The sequence below is a fragment of the Oryx dammah genome, unplaced genomic scaffold (assembly GCF_014754425.2).
Source record: "Oryx dammah isolate SB20612 unplaced genomic scaffold, SCBI_Odam_1.1 HiC_scaffold_3, whole genome shotgun sequence".
Taxonomy (NCBI): Eukaryota; Metazoa; Chordata; class Mammalia; order Artiodactyla; family Bovidae; genus Oryx; species Oryx dammah.
Genome location: NW_024070187.1, coordinates 90,057,093 through 90,076,109, shown reverse-complemented (window position 1 = coordinate 90,076,109; position 19,017 = coordinate 90,057,093). Strand labels below are relative to the sequence as shown.

The 19,017-nt window shown below is 41.9% G+C and overlaps 1 protein-coding gene across 1 annotated transcript in view; it reads left to right on the top strand.

The window, feature by feature from the left end:
- SCARB2 (scavenger receptor class B member 2) overlaps nucleotides 1-19,017 on the top strand; it is an 80,475-nt gene that overhangs the window by 14,215 nt on the left and 47,243 nt on the right. Inside the window, exon 2 of the mRNA XM_040237129.1 lies at nucleotides 10,429-10,586. Coding sequence (XP_040093063.1) covers nucleotides 10,429-10,586 — 158 coding nt within the window. The remainder of the gene's footprint in view (nucleotides 1-10,428; nucleotides 10,587-19,017) is intronic.

Genomic DNA, 19,017 nt, shown 5'->3' with positions numbered 1-19,017 from the left:
TAAGAGTGACCGGCGAGAGACCGGGAGTGGGGGTGGAGGTCTACAGAGAGAAGAAGTCCTGATTGTAAGACCACCTGCTGTCAGTGTGGCTCTGGCAAGCTGTCAGGCATTGGTGTTTTTGTTGTTGCTGTTGTTAGGTTTTTATTTGGTTTGCTTAGTGAAGGACTCCAGTCGACCAGATATTTACTTCCATCCTGAAACTTTGTCATCAACTTGAAACTTGTAGAAGTAAGTTCAAGTCAGACTGTCATGAGAACAGCCAGTTTTACCCTCTCTTCTGAGAACGATTTTGCCTGCCTTCTTTCTGGGAACTCTTCCTCTTGTCTTCAGACTGTTTTTTTTTTTTTTTTTTTACCTAAACTGGATACAAACCAGGCAAGATAAACTCAGGCAGTTTACCATCTGTTCACTCACACTGACTGGCTCTTTGGGCATGGATAATTCTGAGATTATTTTCTTTACTTTAATAAATAAATGAGGCTGCAAATCTTTTTTTCCTATTGAAGTGTAGTTGATTTATAGTATTGTGTTAGTTTCAGGTGTACAGCAAAGTGATTCAGTATGTGTGTATATACATATACATATTCTTTTTTCAGCTCTTTTCCATTATAGCTTATTACAAAATATTGCATATAGTTCCTGTGCTATACAGTTAGTCCTCCTTGTATATGTTTTTTATATAGACAAGCGTACGTCTGTTAATCCCATACTTCCAGTTTATCCCTCTCCATTCCCGCCCTGCTCTTTGCTAACCGTAAATTTCTATTTCTATGAGTCTGCTTCTGTTTTGTAAATAAGTTCACTTGCATCACTTTTTATATTCCGTGTATAAGTGAAATTATATGTTTATCTTTCTCTGACTTATTTCGCTTAGTGTGATAAACTCTAGGTCTGTCCATGTTACCACAGCAAGTCCTTTCTCACTCTGAAATGAGTGAGCATCCATATCTTGTCAGAAAAAGCTGGCCAGGAATAGAGTGTTACATCAACTATCCTGACAATAGTAGGAGGAGCAATACTGCAAAGCCCAGTGTGGGGGATGGAGGCCCTTGGCCCTGGTGAGGGAGAGCTGACCACAGCTGATGAGGCATCAGCCTCGCCTTTGTTTTGCAAGGACAGAGGCAAAGCTAGATGAAATTAGTCCTCTGTATCCACTTCTGCCTTCCCTTGGGGGTCTAATTAATATATTTTATAGAATTGAGTTCCTTAGATTTTTCACTTAAAAAAAATATGTATAAGGGAACAGTTATTTTTTCTGCTTATGGAAGTAGTTTATTTTTGTTGTTTAAAAAAACCCAATTAGTGCAGAGAAACATCACAGAGACTGGAAGACCCCGCCTAACTTTGTTCTATAGAGATGAATGCTATTAGACATCTAGTGAAGGCTTGATGATTTTGAAGATAGCTCAAAGATTGAAATTGTAACATTATCTACACATCACCCCCCTAACGTTTTCATGTTTGCATTTTATCTGCTGGTTTTTTCCACACTTAAACATATTTTGCATTGTCTGCTTTTACCAGTTAACAGACATCATGAGCATGTTTCTTATTTCTATGTAGTAGTTTTTATAATCCTAATGATTGCTCTCTACTCTAGTCTGTGAATTATTATAATTTACTAAGTCATTCTTGTCCTGTTCAACATTTTAGTTATTTACAAGTTTATGCTAATTCCTTGTTATTTCAACCTTAACTGAATCTTATGCAGGATATTTTACGAAGATAGTGACCAAAAATTTTTTTTCTTTCTTTTCTCTTTTGTTTAACATTTGTTGGGTTGTCTGTATTTGAGGAGACTCATGGAAGTGACACAATTCCTTTCTTTTCTTCAGACAAAATCTGGAACCCTCTCATCCCCAATCTGGAGATGGTGATAGTCAACATCACAGTCACCATTTATTGAGTATTTCGAGTGGGACTGGAGATAAGCACTCTGCTTAAGCCTCATTTAATCCTTATAACAATCTTAGCCAAGCCCTCCTTCCCACATGTGCCAGTGTTAGTTCAGTTGCTCGGTCATGTCCCACCCTTTGCAACCCCATGGGCTGCAGCACACCAGGCTTCCCTGTCCGTCACCAACTCCCGGAGCTTGCTCAAACTCATGTCCATCAAGTTGGTGATGCCATCCAACCATCTCATCCTCTGTCACCCCCTTCTCTTCCTGCCCTCAATCTTTCCCAGCATCAGGGTCTTTTCAAATGAGTCAGTTCTTTGCATCGGGTGGCCAAAGTATTGGAGCTTCAGCTTCAGCATCAGTCCTTCCAATAAATATTCAGGACTGATTTCCTTTAGGATGGACTGGTTTGATCTCCTTGCAGTCCAAGGGACTCTCAAGAATCTTCTCCAACACCACAGTGCAAAAGCATCAGTTGTTCAGTGCTCAGCTTTCTTTATGGTCCAGCTCTCACATCTATATATGACTACTGGAAAAACCATAGCTTTGACTAGATGGGCCTTTGTTGGCAAAGCAATGTCTCTGCTTTTTAATATCCTGTCTGTGTTGCTCGTAGCTTTTCTTCCAAGGAGCAAGCGTCTTAATTTCATGGCTGCAGTCACCATCTGCAGTGATTTGGGAGCCCCCAAAATAAAGTCTGTCACTGTTTCCATTGTTTTCCCATCTATTTGCCATGAAGTGCCAGTGTAAGCTTCCAAAGTACCTCTCACCTGTGTCAATGCAAAATAGGCAGCCTGGCACAATAGTTAGGAGTGTCAGATAAAAAACAAATCTGACTTTGATAAGGAGAGCCTGTTTAGAAGGATTATTCTAAAGGAGAAAGGACCTGGTGGGAGGGGGAGGGGATCTTGCGTTTGGGAGTACATCTGACTGTATGATCTTCAGGGCCCTGAGAGTTAACCAGAAGGCTTTTCCTTTTACAAGGCGTTTTTGTGGCTGGAAAGGAGAGAAACCTGAAGTCTGATTAACAAGCATTTTTTTACCCAGCTTTATTGAGGCCTGTGCATGTACGTGCTCAGTTGTGTCTGACTCTTTGCGACCCCATGGATTGTAGCCCACCAGGCTCGCTCCTCTGTCCATAGGATTTTCCAGGCAGGAACATTGCAGTGGCTTGCCATTCCCTTCTCCAGGGGATCTTCATGACCCAGGGATCGAACCCAGGTCTCTGGCATTTGCAGGCAGATTCTTTACCACGGAGCCACCAGGAAAGCCCCAAGTATACAGCACAGCGTTACTAACTGTAGTCACCGTGCAGGCATTTGGCTGCCACTGATCAGTGGGGTCAGGCTGTCCAGCTAATTGATTATGAGGCAAAAAATGGGAACCTGGAGAGTCAGCGTCTGGCCTTGTCTTAGGTAAACAAGAGAGACATCTGTGATTCTAAGTCATATGGGGAAGGGTGTTTCTTTGAAGCCAGCTATTTCCCAGAACACAGAAGCAAGGATTCTAGAACCATTGCTGTTTTCCAGGTGTACAAGGCCCTGGTAAAATTCAGCGTTGCCAGGAGCACAGGTTTGCAGTGAGTCCTGGCCTGAGAGGCAGGCTGCACTCTCTACCAGTACAGTAGATGTCAAGCAGTCACCTAACCTCTTTGAGCTTTGGTTTCCTGAGATGGAAAACAAGGAAGATGATTTTCCTTTTGAAGACTACTAAGAGGATTGTTGTTGTTCAGTCACTAAGTCGTGTCCAACTACTCTTTGTGACCCCATGGGCTACAACACACCAGGCTTCCCTGTCCCTCACTATTTCCCTGAGTTTCCCTAAACTCGACCCACTGAGTTGATAATGCCATCCAACCATCTCCTCCTCTGTCACCCCCTTCTCCTCCTGTCTTCAATCTTTCCCAGTCTTTTCTAATGATTTGACTCTTCACATCAGGTGACCAAAGTATTGGAACTTCAGCTTCAACATCAGTCCTTCTAATGAATATTCAGGGTTGAATTCCTTCAGGATTGATTGGTTTGATCTCTTTGCTGTCCAAGGGACTCTCAAGAGTCTTCTCCAGCACTACCATTAAGAGGATTGGATGAGATAAAGTGACAACACAACCCTTTGCTCTTGATAGTATTCTGCAGCTCAGAAACCTTCCATACTCCTTCCTTATACATCAGATAAAATCTAGACTTCTGTGACCCTAACGTACCTCTCTAAATGACTCTCCTGCTCCCTATAAAACCCACGCCCAGTCAGACCTAATACCATCACTCCTCTGGATCTTTTATTGTCTCATTCTCCATATCCACTCTTTCTGATTAAATGGAAGGCTCTAGGAGAGATGGACATAGATCAAGCGCAGAGGAAGGGCTCACTCTGTCAGCCAGACAGGATAGTGGAATCAACCCCAGCTGTCCAGAAGGCATCCACCCCCATGAACTTGTTTGCTTGCCAAATTTTTATTCCTTCTTCCTGGCTCACATTAAGCCCTACCCTTCTCCGTCTCAGTTTGTAGAATTCATTGTCTGAACACTACAGAGACCACTGTTTGGTGTGCTTATCGGCCATTTATTACCTGCTACTTTTTACATTGTTTATTATCTTGCATGTGTATATCACCATCACGCAAATAGAAGGTAAACTCCTGGAACACAGAAAGCACGCCTGTGTTGCTAGGCATCCCCAACCTGCAATGCCTGGCACACACACATACAGTGTTTGGAGGCATTGCATGCATAGTTCTGTACTTCACAAGAAAAGCATGGTTATAGCATTGCTTTAAATAATTGTTCCAAAAAGAGATCATGGAGGGACACAGATTTTTTTCCCCACCCACAAAAGGAACTGGCTGCGTTTAGCTCTTTGTATGTGTGTGCTAAGTCACTTCAGTCTTGTCTGACTCTTTGTGAGTCTATGAACTGTAGCCCGCCAGGCTCCTCTGTTGATGGGATTCTCCAGGCAAGAATATTGGAGTGGGTTGCAGTGCCCTCCTCCAGAGGATCTTCCCGACCCAGGAATTGAACCTGTGTCTCTTACATCTCCTGCCTTGGCAGGCACGTTCTTTACCGCTAGTGCCACCTGGGAACCCCCTTAGCTCTTTAGGGTGCTGAAAAAAGTGAAAGTGAAGTTGCTCAGTTGTGTCTGACTTTTTGTGACCCCATGGACTGTGGCCTACCAGGCTCCTCTGTCCATGGAATTTTTCAGGCAAGAGTACAGATTTTTCAGGGAAGCACAAATTAGGGTGCTGGATTAACAATAAGATACAGAAACTAATAGGTGCTAGATTTCTGTGTTTCTGATTCTAATGTATCTATCTGAATTGCTTTCTCGTATCTGAATGTGGTGGCTTCTCATATCTTCCCTGATGGCTCAGATGGTAAAAGCGTCTGCCTACAATGAGGGAGACCCTGGTTAGATCCCTGGGTTGGGAAGATCCCCTGGACAAGGAAATGGCAACCCACTCTAGTACTGTTGCCTGGAAAATCCTATGGACGGAGAAGCCTGGTAGGCTACAATCCATGGAGTCACAAAGAGTTGGACACGACTGAGAGACTTCACTTTCTTTCTTTTCTTTCTTATCTGAATGTGGCTGAAATGGCAGGGGACAACCACTTCCTCTGGGTACCCTTTAAGGGCTCCTTGGACTTGTAGCTGTCAAGCTGCTGTCACAGGACCTTGACTGTGGCTTTGGCTGTGACTGTTCATGCCTCTCTTCTGCTCTTCTCTGGTTGTCCCACATCGTGGTCTTCTCTCCCAGCATCTTATAAGCAAAGATGATGGAAAATATAGTTTTCTTCTACTATGTTCTGTTGACTGAACCAATATTTCTCCAAAACCTGCATTGTCCTGGAGGAGTGGGGGGGATTAAAGAAAAAACAAAACCCTACTCTTTTTCTGTAGGTCAGCACCAACAGGTAACCTAATATGTTCCAATATTGAGTAGCTGCACTTCTCATTTTTGGCTGCTAATATCACCTGCATCGTGTTGCTTCTGATTGACCTGTTTTTTAGATGATGTTTTCCATCCTGAGCACTTTTTTCCCTAAGAAATTCCTATATAATATGTTATGAGACTCAAAAAAAATGGATGACCCATCCAGTTAAGGGGGATTCTCAAGGACTTCACAAAGGAGGAGAAATCATTGCCCTGCATTTTTCTGGAAATTTCTGGGTAAGAAAAAGAGGTTTTTATTTGAAGCAGATAACTTGAAAGGTATCTATGGGAGATACACCACAGAATGCCAAGTTTTAGTAGTCCAGGCCTCCAATTCAAAATCCTCTAGGAGACAATTATTCTTTCCGTGTTACACTTTTCATAGTTAACATACCAGTTTTAGGTAGGTTTCATTCGGTGTTAACTGAGCTGTTTCTAGGGGCTGTGTGTGCACTTTATATCTCTCCCGCATAGAGTTACGGTATAGAGCCTGGCTCTGACACGAAGGGACACAGGCCCTTCCTTGTCCTTCTGTGGCCTCTGGGTTCTATCTGGTCAGCCTCTGTCAGCTGCTATCCCCCCTCTCTCTCTTTCTGGGTCTGACTCTCTCCCTTGCTCCTCTCAGATAACTAAGACTCCCATTTAGTAGATAAGATAAAACACCACAAAGCTCTTAAAAAAAAAAAAAAAACTGCCTAAAATGATCAATTAGGCTGCTCTGTGGCTGGGGTGGGGAGAGATTAATGTGTGTGTGGCAGGGGTGGGGGGAAGGGAAGGGGGGTGTTTCCCCAACAAGTGAGTCTGAGCTGGATCCCAAGCTTGGAAGGAAAGGGTTTTTGTGGTTTCTCTTTAAATTTTTCCATCTCACCAATCTGACCTCAAATTGGTAAATCAGTACCGATAGTAAAGGCCAAGAATATTTTACTAATGTGCTGTTTGGATAAAAATCAGGTGATTAGATGTTCCAGCTGGTGCCAGACCACAAGGAGCCCCCAGTCCTATGACATGGCCGACTCAGGATAGGAATTGATTTCCAGCCCGCCAGACGACTGTGTTTGCTCTGACAAGCTTGGGTTTTCTGCGTGCATTTTATTTCAGCACCACTTTGTTTTTCCCTGCAGAGTCTTGAGATATTTTCCACTGAATACTAGAGTAATATCATTAAGTTCCCTTACAACTCCGCTTCTGTTACATTGGAGGCCTGGACTACTAAAAACTTGGCATCCTATGGTGTGCTGTGTCACAGGGCGTGGTTTCCATCCTGTTTTGAGGCCAGTGTCTGTTTATCATGATTCATATCCTCACCGCTAGAGGGGTTTCAGGTGATGTCATTAGATGCTTCTTATGCAATCTAGTTATTGTTTCATTAGTGGTCTTACACTCTCTTTATCCGTAGATCTCCTTTTCTTCTCTTCTTTTAAAACTTTTTCTCAACATTGGGAGTTCCCTAGCTGTCCAGTGGTTGGGACTCCACACTTTCACTGCTGGGGGCACAGGTTTAATCCCTGGTTGGGGAAGTAAGATCCCACATGCCGTGTGGCACACCACCCCCCAATTTTTTTTTCTCAATGTTAAGTTTTTTTTTTATTCATTATAAAAATTTGGAAAATATATTATCTCGTCAAGGAGAAAATAAAGAGTCGGATACAACTAAGTGACTTCACTTTCACTTTTCCCTTTCATGCATTGGAGAAGGAAATGGCAACCCACTCCAGTGTTCTTGCCTGGAGAATCCCAGGGATGGGGGAGCCTGGTGGGCTGCCATTTATGGGGTCACACAGAGTCAGACATGACTGAAGCAACTTAGCAGATCCCACAGCTATCAGATCAAAATAACAGCTATCAGATCCCTGACAGCTCAGCTGGTAAAGAATCTGCTTGCAATGCAGGAGACCTTGGTTCGATTCCTGGGTTGGGAAGATCCACTGGAGAAGGGATAGACTACCCACTCTAGTATTCTTGGGCTTCCCTTGTGGCTCAGCTGGTAAAGAATCCGCCTGCAATGGTGGGGACTGGGTTCGATCCCTGGGTTGGGAAGATACCCTGGAGAAGGGAACGGGTACCCACTCCAGTATTCTGGCCTGGAGAATTCCAAGGAATGTATAGTCCATGGGGTCTCAAAGAGTCGGACATGACTGAGCAACTTTCACTTTCAGATCCCAACATGCAGTTAGTCACTGTTTGCATTCTGGTTTATTTATTCGCAGTCTCTGATCTTGTCTTTCTTAAGCACCTCAATGATCTTAACTTTTTAAAAAATGAATTTATTTTTAATTGAAGGAAAATTGCTGTACAAAATTGTGTTGGTTTCTGCCAAACATCAACAGGAATCAACCATAGGTATACATATGTCCCCTCAATGATCTTAACTTTAAAAAAGCAGTTTTTCCAAAAAATACCAAGACAATACCCAGATCAAGTCCAATTCCAAAGCAGTAGTTATTTAATTCACTTCAATTTAACAGTGCTTCCTTCTCAACTTTATGCCTTATCTCTGTGTTCACTCACTAAGCTGTGTCCACCTCTTTGAGATCCCATGGACTGCAGCCTGGTAGGCTTCCCTGTTCTTCACTGTCTCCCAGTGTTGGCTAAAACTCCTGTCTGTTGATTTGGTGATGCCATTCAACCATCTCTTGTCTTAGCTCAATACTAAACTTAATCAGCTAAATCTTAAAAAAAAATGCAGTTTTTCTTTAATAACAAGTTAGCTACTAGATATTAAGTTTATATGTATTAACCTTGGGTGCAGTATTAATCAGGCTTCTCTTGTAATGCTGGATAACAAACAACCCTCCAAACTCAGCAGCTTGTACATGTTAGGAAGTAACGTACTTCCTACTCCTTATGGCCAGGTTGGCTGCAATTTGAGCTGAGCTATGTCAGCTGACTTAGGCTGGACTCCTGGCACCATGGCTGGTCTACACATGACCATTTTAGGGCCTTGGCTGAAGGGTCACCAACTGTCTGGGACAGGGTAGCAGAGGGCGGCTGGTGGAAACTTGCCATGCCTTTAAGGCCTCAGCTTGAAGCTGGGGCATTCCCATTCCATCCACATTCAGTTAATCAAGTCAAGTCACTTGGCCACACCTGAAGTTTGCAGGGTGGCAAGGTTACTCCTTAGTATAAGGGCCAAGGTGTATTAGTTTGGGACTGTGCTCTATTTGTTTGTGAGGGGTGTCATAACAGTAACCACAGACTGGGTGACTTAAGCAACAGAAATGTATTGTCTCACAGTGTTGGGTACTAGAAGTCTAAGATCAAGGTGTCAGCAAGGTTGATTTCTTCTGTGGCCTCTCTCCTTGGCTTGTATGTGGCTGTCTTTTTCCTGTGTCTTCACATGATCCTTATTTTGTGCTACTTATATTCCTAATCTCTTCTTCTTATAAGGACATCCTTTATACTGGATCACAGCCCACCCTAATGACTTCTTTAACCTTTCATTTCTCTTTAAAGACCCTGTATCCAGGGAATCTTTGGTGATCCAGAGGTTAAGAACCCACCTTCCAGTGCAGGGTATGTGGGTTCGATCCTTGGTTGGGAAACTAAGATCCCATATGCTCTGGGGCAGCTGAGCCCCACACTCCAGAGCCTGGGTGCCACAACTAGAGAGCGGTCTGGGCAATACAACAATTACCCGACACAGCCAAATAAATATTTTTAAAAAGAAAAGACCCTGTCTCCAAATACAGTCACATTCTGAGGTACTAGGGGTTAGGACTTCAATATACAAATTTGTTGGGGGGGGGGACACACACAGATTAGACCATAATACATAGTAAGGATGGGAAGCAAAGGAAAGATTGTAGACAAAGAATACCCTAAGCACTAGTGCAGCTTAGCTTTCTCATCTTTAAGTCAGGGATAGGCAAATCTATGCTAGGGGTCTGCTGGGGACTGGATGACAAAATGCATTTAAAGCCCCTAGTGGTGGAAGTGGTAGGAGTGGGTGTGTGTTAGTCACAGTCGTCCAACTCTTTGTGACCGCATGGACCATAACCTGCCAGGCTCCTCTGTCCATGAAAATTTTCAGGCAAGGATACTGGAGTGGGTTGTCATTTCCCTCTCCAGGGGATCTTCCTGTCCCAGGGGATCAAACCTGGGTCTCCCCCATTACAGGCAGATTCTTTAATGTCTGTACTGCCATGGAAGCCCCGAGGTGGGTGTGGTTCTACCTCAAGTGGAAGGACCAGGTTTCTGGCCCTCTGGCCCTGTTCCCTCACATGGGTGAGCTAGGAATGCATGCAGCTTCTCAGAGTGGCCTGACTTCCCATGGAAGCTGTCCGACCACTAGACTCTTGGTAACAAAGCAAATAAGGCCTTTTGGTACTCAAACTGTGGCCTTGGTTTTGGTGATGCCATGTCTCCATCCATGAGCTATGGCTCTAGCTTGCACCTTTTCTTTACCACACATATTTATTGAACACCTGTTATGGCTTATAAGCGTTGTGGGCTCCATACTGGCACAAGGCGTGGCCCTGCTCTGAAGAGACTGCAGCCTGTGGAAAAAATAAGTGAGCTGGGAAGGTCAAAGGAGAAGCTGTCCCTCTCTCTACCTCTGTGTTCAAAGCTTTATGCTGTATAAATCTCTTTTGTCCTCCTCTAGAATATCGTGTTAAGGAACGGTTCCGAGACCTTTGACTCCTGGAAGAAGCCCCCTCTGCCTGTGTACACCCAGTTCTATTTCTTCAATGTCACCAATCCAGAGGAGATCCTCAATGGGGAGACCCCTCGGCTGGAAGAAGTGGGGCCATACACTTACAGGTGAGTCCTCAGCACCTGCCTGCCCTGCCAACCAGAAAATGGAGCGGCGACCCCTGTGACCGGAGCCCCCGTCTCTTCCCACGGGCCTCCTCAGTGTGCTGCACGGGAAGGACGGGTTCTAACTACATCTGTCTGAAGCGCTGCTGGTGGTGGGCACACAGCTGTGAATGAATGGCTTTGTGGATGGGCCAGTCCCAGCCTGTTGAGTTTAGAAATGCAGCTGCTTCTTCCTGAGCTGGCGAATGTGGTTACTAAGCCATGAATAGCTGCTTCTACTCCTTACCCTTTTAAGGTGGCCCCTGATTTTCTATAGCCTCCTGGGTGGCTCAGTGGGTAAAGAATCTGCCTGCAATTCAGGAGATGCAGGTGGACGTAAGTTCGATCTCCAGGTCAGGAAGGTACCCTGGAGGAGGACGTGGCAACCCACTCCAATATTCTTGCCAGGAGAATCTCATGGACAGAGGAGCCTGGCAGGCTACTGTCCATAGCGTCACAAAGAGTTGGACACGACCGAAAGGACTAAGCACACATCCACGTGATTTTCTGTAGTGACCTTTAGGGTCTTTCCTTCTTCTCTCCTCACAAACCTAGTCTTACGCCAGTTCCCAGAATTCACTGTTAGTCTGAAGACAGGCCTTTCTGTCTCTTCTTTTTCTTTTTTAATTGAAATATAGTTGATTTATAGCTTCCCTGAGGGCTCAGTGGTAAAGAATCCGCCTGCCAATGCAGGAGACCCAGGTTTAATCCCTGGGTGGGGAAGATCCCCTGGAGAAGGAAATGGCAACCCACTCCAGTATTCTTGTCTGGAAAACTCCATGGACAGGGGAGCCTGGTGGGATACAATCCATGGGGTTGTGGAAGAGTCAGACAGGACTGAGCATGCACAGATGAGATGATAGTTGATTTACCATGTACTAATGTCTGCTGTACGGCAAAGCAGTTCAGTTATACTGAATGTATATGTGTATTCTTTTTTATATTCCTTTCCATTGTGGTTTATTATGGGATATTGAATATAGTTCCCTGTGTTATATAGTAGGAGCTTGTTTTTCTATCTCTTCTTATTTACTTCTTTCTCCTCCCCTCCTGAGTATAAGAGATAACCAGGTGGCAGGTGGGTTAGAGTCGTTGGCAGTGACCACTGATTGCAAGCATTGGGGAGTTAGAATTTCTTTAATCATTTTTTTAGAAAGATTAGTAGAGGGAGGTGCTTGAGGATCTTACGGTCAGAGTATTTTCCCCACTGTTGCAGTATTTCCCGCACCTCCAAGACAGTAACCTCCCCCACAACCTTTGCAAACATCTTTCCAACAAAGTTTCTCTTTACCAAGTTAAAAAATAATAATATAAGAGGAAGCAGATAGATCTTTCTTCAGAACTGCTGTGTGGTAAAAATGCCACAAGATTCTGTCGTAACCAATTGCTCAGTAAATGATTGCTGACTGATTCAATCATTGTGAGTCAGGACTGTCTCAGTGCTGGAATTCAGAGGTAAAAGTTCTCTGTGCCTGCCTCAGGTGCTAAGGGTCTGACTCTGGAGTCGAATGGCTTGTTGTCAATCTCACCTCGGCCACTTACCAGTTCTCTGTGCTTCTGTTTCCTTATCTATAAAGTGAGGATAAAAATAGGACTTCCACCATGAGATTGTTATGAAGACCAAGTCAATAGGTCAGTATTTATAAAGTGCTTAGACTAGTGTCTGGCATGGAATTAGTGCTAGTTAAGTGTTCATGTTATTATTAGTCTTAGTGGATTGTCTTAGTCTGTGTAAATCAATGCCCAGAATTGTAAAGATGAGCTTTATCAATATGAAGTGAAATGTAAGTCGCTCAGTCGTGTCTGACTCTTTGCGGACTCCATGGACTGTACAGTCCCTGGAATTCTCCAGGCCAGAATAGTGGAGTGGGTAGCCTTTCTCTTCTCCAGGGATCTTCCCAACCCAGGGATCCGCATTTCAGGCAGATTCTTTACCAGCTGAGCCACAAGGGAAAGCCTGTATTATCATTGTATAGTAGAATTTTGAAAAAAAAAAAAAAAGAAGACAACACTTGGGTCCTCATTTTAAAAAGCATTTTTGTACATTTAATGCCTCAAGAAACTCCATGGACTAGGTTAAGCAAGGCCTGCATTTGAGGGTGTACAGCCAGGGGACTGAAGTTGAGCCAGAATTAAGATTTTTGAGTGTCCTGTTTGTTTTACAGTTTTAACCATTTCTTAATGATGATTTAAAAAAAATAATAGAAAATATACCATCTTTACCATTTTGAAGTGCGATTCAGTAGTTTTAAATATATTCATATTGTTGTAAAAACAGACCTGCAGAACTTTTTCCTCTTGGAGATCTGAAGCTGTTATAGCCATTATATCACACCCCTTCCTCTTCTCCCCTCAGCCCCTAGGAACCACCATTCTGCTTTGTTTCTATGAATTTGACCACTGTAGATACCTCATATAAGTGGAATCATACAGTATTTGTCTTTTGCTGTGTTTAACTGAATTCCTTTGAGTGGGGAGGATGACTGACTCCCTGCAAGAATAAACTCACCTGAGAACTAAAGGAAAACCCCAACAGTCTTCCCTGTGGGTCTTCTGGGCCTGTTCCTGTCATCGTTATCCTCGTCTGAAAAAAAGATGTAGGTTCTAATTAATCATAACCCAATGAAATCCAATATTTCATGAAGACACGTTGTAGGCCATGGCGTCTGCTGCCTTCATGTGCTGTTGTAGATGTGGTCATGGGGGTAAATAAATCCTAGAAGTGAAATACTGTCCAACTATCACCATACTCCCTAATGTTCCCATCTTCTGTTCAGTTCAGTCGCTCAGTCATGTCTGACTCTTTGCGACCCCATGAATCGCAGCACGCCAGGCCTCCCTGTCCATCACCAACTCCCAGTGTTCACTCAAACTCATGTCCATCGAGTCAGTGATGCCATCCAGCCATCTCATCCTCTGTCGTCCCCTTTTCCTCCTGCCCCCAATCCCTCCCAGCATCAGAGTCTTTGCCAATGAGTCAACTCTTCACATGAGATGGCCAAAGTATTGGAGTTTCAGCTTTAGCATCCGTCCTTCCAAAGAAATCCCAGGACTGATCTCCTTTAGAATGGACTGGTTGGATCTCCTTGCAGTCCAAGGGACTCTCAAGAGTCTTCTCCAACACCGCAGTTCAAAAGGATCAATTCTTCGGCACTCAGCTTCCTTCACAGTCCAACTCTCATATCCATACATGACCACTGGAAAAACCATAGCCTTGACTAGATGGACCTTTGTTGGCAAAGTAATGTCTCTGCTTTTGAATATGCTATCTAGGTTGGTCATAACTTTCCTTCCAAGGAGTAAGTGTCTTTTAATTTCATGGCTGCAATCACCGTCTGCAGTGATCTTGGAGCCCCCCAAAATAAAGTCTGACACTGTTTCCACTGTTTCCCCATGTATTTGCCATGAAGTGATGGCATAAGATGCCGTGATCTTCATTTTCTGAATGTTGAGCTTTAAGCTAACTTTTTCACTCTCCTCTTTCACTGTCATCAAGAGGCTTTTTAGTTCCTCTTCACTTTCTTCCATAAGGGTGGTGTCACCTGCATATCTTAGAGATGACCCCATGGACTGTAGCCCTGCAAGCTGCTCTGTCCATGGGATTTCCTAGGCAAGAATACTGGAGTGGCAATTTTCTTCTCCAGGGGATCTTCCTGACTCAGGATTGAACCCGAGTCTCCTGCATTGCAGGCAAATTCTTTACCAAATGAGCCACCAGAGAATAACCCTGTTTTCATTAACCACTCACTAAAATTTAGCATTTCCTTTGAGTGTGAAGTGAAGTCGCTCGGACTCTTTGCGACCCCATGGACTGTAGCCTACCGGGCTCCTTGGTCCATTGGATTTTCCAGGCAAGAATACTGGAGTGGGTTGCCATTTCCTTCTGCAGGGGAACTTCCCAACCCAGGGATCGAACCCAGGTCTCCTGCATTGTAGGCAGACACTTTACTGTCTGAGCCACAAGGGAAGCCCCAATAAGTGTAAATGTAGGCAAATCCCAGCAGTGTTACAGTACCATGGCTTCACCACTAAGGAAACACAGACAACTGTTATGTCTCATGATAGCTGTTGCTCAAAATATCATTCATGGTCGTAAACATTTCAAAATTATAGTACTTGTTAGATCTGCTGCTACATCTTGTTTAAAGTGTCAATAAAGAAGCCCACATTGGGACTTTCCTGGCATCCTGTGGTTCATTTTATGAATCTTCTTGAAGATTTTAATTTTTGTAAAAGCACCAAAGAGTACAACAGTGGCTGTCTATAAATGACAAAAGACTTAAATTGACTTGATTAAAGATTTGATTACAGTGCAGTTGACAAACTTGGTTATTTCTGTGACAATACAACATTTTAAGAAATAAGTAGAATCATAACTGAAAAATTATACCAGGACATATAGGACATACTAGATTTTTAAGAATTCCATTGATTTTCTACACTATGTTAATGACATTTACCCATGCATTATACCACTTATTTGACAATGTTTCCCGTGTAATTTAACATATCAGATAGACCTAATTAGTTTAATACCTCTTTTGAAGATGTTTTGGGGTTCCTCTTGTTGTAGCCATGCGTTCTGGGAAACAAACTCACTCAGAAGGACAATGCAGATAGTGGAGTGCAGTTTATTACACCAGTGGGCCCAAGGCAGAGTCTCCTCTTAGCCCAGGACCTGAACCAGTTTTTGTGAAAACCTTATATACCCTGAGTGTATGTGCCCAAACCCACCTCCCCAAATTCCCTGAAACTAGTCTGAACAAAGGAAAAAGAAAGATACAATTAAAGTTAACCGGTGATTTATATGCCCTAAGCCTAGGTAGTTAACAGTGGACAATTATCAATAGGCCTGTGGTCCACAATAAGCGTAATAGAATGTATAATTCTATTCAGTTACACAGATAATTAGGGTATTCTTTTAGGCAAAGGAGAGTCTAGGTATGAGCCCTGGGGCTCTTCCTTCTGGGGGCCTGGTTTTCCAGTTGGTAAGTCGTTTCCATAGATACTGGACATATAGTTCAAAGTCCACAGTCTGGCCCAAGATGGAGTCCTGCTTTCAAGATGGAGCCTGTTCTGTCTGTTTCCTCCTTCACTCTAAGGCATTTGAATGTTAGCAGAGGTCAAAAGAATTTCATTTAGAATTGACTTGGGGAAGTTTGTCAGAGATATCGAAAGGTTTACAACACTTGGTCGAATAGGTCACTGTGAAAAACTCTTATTTACTTAACCAAAATGACAAATTTTAAAGGCAAATACAGACTGTTACATCACTTAAAAGGTAGAGAAACTTTTTTTAAACTGTTATCAAAAGCAAATCAATATTCCAAGAAAACTTTGTTCTCTTAACACAGAGAAAAAAACAAATTCTAACTTTGTACTAACTTACTTTTAATGTTGAAATTTGTTTACTCAGTTAAATTTTATTTTAATCTTAGCCAGTTCTGATCATGTGTGAAACTCTTTCTTTTCAGGGTTTCTTTCCCACAATGCTTCTAAAACTTTCTTTTTTGTCTTCAGGTTTTGTCCTATGCTTTCCTTTTCTTTCTCTCTCTCCAGGACAAAACACCTTCTTTTCCCTTAACAAAATGCATTTCCATTCCTTATATTTTTTCCCTTTCATACAAAGATGTTTTCCATATTAATTTGTGTAATTTTAATTACATATATTAATTAGAATTCTTAACCTTTAAAATTTCAATTTCTTTCTCCAAAGAATATATACTGATGGCCAGCAGGCATGTGAAAAGATGCTCAACATTGCTAATTATTAGAGAAATGAACATCAAAACTACAATGAGGTCAGAGTGTCTATCATCAAGAAGTCTATAAATAATAAATGCTGGAGACGGTGTGCAGAAGAGGGTACCTACTTTCATTGTTGGTGAGAATGTAAATTGGTACAGCAGCTATGGAGAATCATATGGATGTTCCTTAAAAAGCTAAAATTAGAACTACTATATGATCCAGCAATCCCACTCCTGGGCATGTATCCAAAAAAGATGAAAAATCTAATGCAAAAAGATACATGTACCCCAGTGTTCATAGTAGCACTATTTACAATAGTTAAGTTATGGAAGCAACCTAAACATCCATTGACAGATGAATGGATAAAGATAATGTGTGTGTGTGTGTAATAGAATACTACTCATCCATTAAAAGGAATGAAATATTACCATTTGCAGCAACATGGATGAACCAAGAGATTATCATACTAATTGAAGTAAGTCAAAGTCAAATATTACATGATACCACATACATGTAGTATCTAAAAAAAATACAAATTAACTTATTTATGAAACAGAAACTCACAGACATAGAAAACAAACTATGATTACCAAAGGGGGAAGCGGGTAGGGAGGAATAAATTAGGAGTATGAGATTAGCAGATACACACTACTGTATTTAAAATAGATAAACAATAAGGACTTACTGTATAGCATAGAAAATTATATTCAGTATCTTGTAATAACCTATAAAGGATAAGAATCTGAAAAAGGATATTTATATCCACATATATCTACATGCTAAGTTGCTTCAGTCGTGTCCGACTCTGTGCGACCCCATAGACGGCAGCCCACCAGGCTCCGCTGTCCCTGGGATTCTCCAAGCAAGAACACTGGAGTGGGTTGCCATTTCCTTCTCCAGTGCATGAAAGTGAAAAGTGAAAGTGAAGTCACTGAGTCGCGTCCAACTCTCAGCGACCCCATGGACTGCAGCCTACTAGGCTCCTCCATCCATGGGATTTTCCAGGCAAGAGTACTGGAGTGGGGTGCCATTATCTATCTAAATCACTTTGCCACACACCTGAAACTAACACAGTATTGTAAATCAAGTACACCTCAGTAAAAAAATTTAAAACCTTATTTCTAGTGAAAACTCAGAAGTAAGCAATTATGAACTTGTGCATTAGCATTCTGTAGATTGACAAACATAAAATACCACTTATACTTTTTAAAAACATGCCCTTTTTATGGAAAAATTTTCAGTGTGGCACAAAACATATTTATTAATGGTCCTAAATATGTTTATGGGATTCCTTGGTGGCTCAGCTGGTAAAGCATCCGCCCACAATGCGGGAGACCTGGATTTGATCCCTGGGTTGAGAAGATCCCCTGGAGAAGGAAAAGGCTACCCACTCCAGTATTCTGGCCTGGAGGATTCCACGGACTGTACAGTCCATGGGGTTGCAAAGAGTCGGACGTGACTGAACGACTTTAACTTTCTAATATCTTTAATTTCTTTGTAAAAGAAAACCTAGTTTTAGTAAGTAATGTTTTAATATCTTACTTTATTTGGGAATGATCTAGATATTTAGTACATTTCCATCATTTAACTTAACTTAGCAAAACTCTAAAAGTTTTAGGTTACCAAAAATCTGGAGAAACTTATTTAAGTAGATATACCGTAAAAGAAGATAATTCTGAAAGAGTTCACTAAAGGCTCTTATCCCATTTGCATCTGTTGAATTCATTTATTCTCAACAATCATATTCTACCTGTGAAAACTTCAGGAGACATCAGACCAAATTAGCCATCATTCCAAGCTATTTTTCTTGCTGATAAATTTTATAAGAGAAATAATATGAACATATTTGACTAGGTGCAATAAAAGCAAGTCATGCCTGTATTATTTAAACCAACAAACTTAAATGTTAAACCAAGTATTAATGTTGAATATTTCCCAGATCACATGAACCTGAAATTCATTTGGGTTATTTCTAATACAGTTAGAAATACTTTATTTCTAAGTGCTTATTTTTAAGTCAATTAACCAGAGCTCCTTTATAAATTAATATTGATGATACTGTCTGGAGGTAGAGACATATCTATAATGTACACACAGACATATAACAGACATACTCAGAGATCTCATAACTTCTTTTTATAACTTGGTCATAAATCAGGTATACAATATAAGTTTATAAAGAACAGTTGGAATAAGTTAAATTTATTTGCTCAGATGACTTTTTATAGGGACAGTTGCTTTCAGTTCCCCAGAGAACTGTTCTACTGCCTAAATGGTATCAAATCATTAATTCATCCAACTACATTTTCCTTAATTTGCTTCTTTGTTTAATCAGTGGGAAGATTTCCAACTACTGGAAATGAGGAGTTCTGTGTTCTAGAACTCTAGGGTTCGTTTTATCATGCCTACAAAAGTTTGCACAAAGCATTTCACAAAGGTCCTCTTTCTGAAGGCACAAGTCAAACCCAGAGCAATTTTCCATAGGGGAAAAAAAACAGAAAATCTCCACTATTCCTTTATTAACTAACCCCTGAATATTAGCCACAGTTTTGTTTCATATTGTGTGGACTCAGGTAAACTCTATTGGTTTCCTTTAATATGTTTAACTAGTATTACCTTAGGGGCAGATATATATGCTCTGTGATAT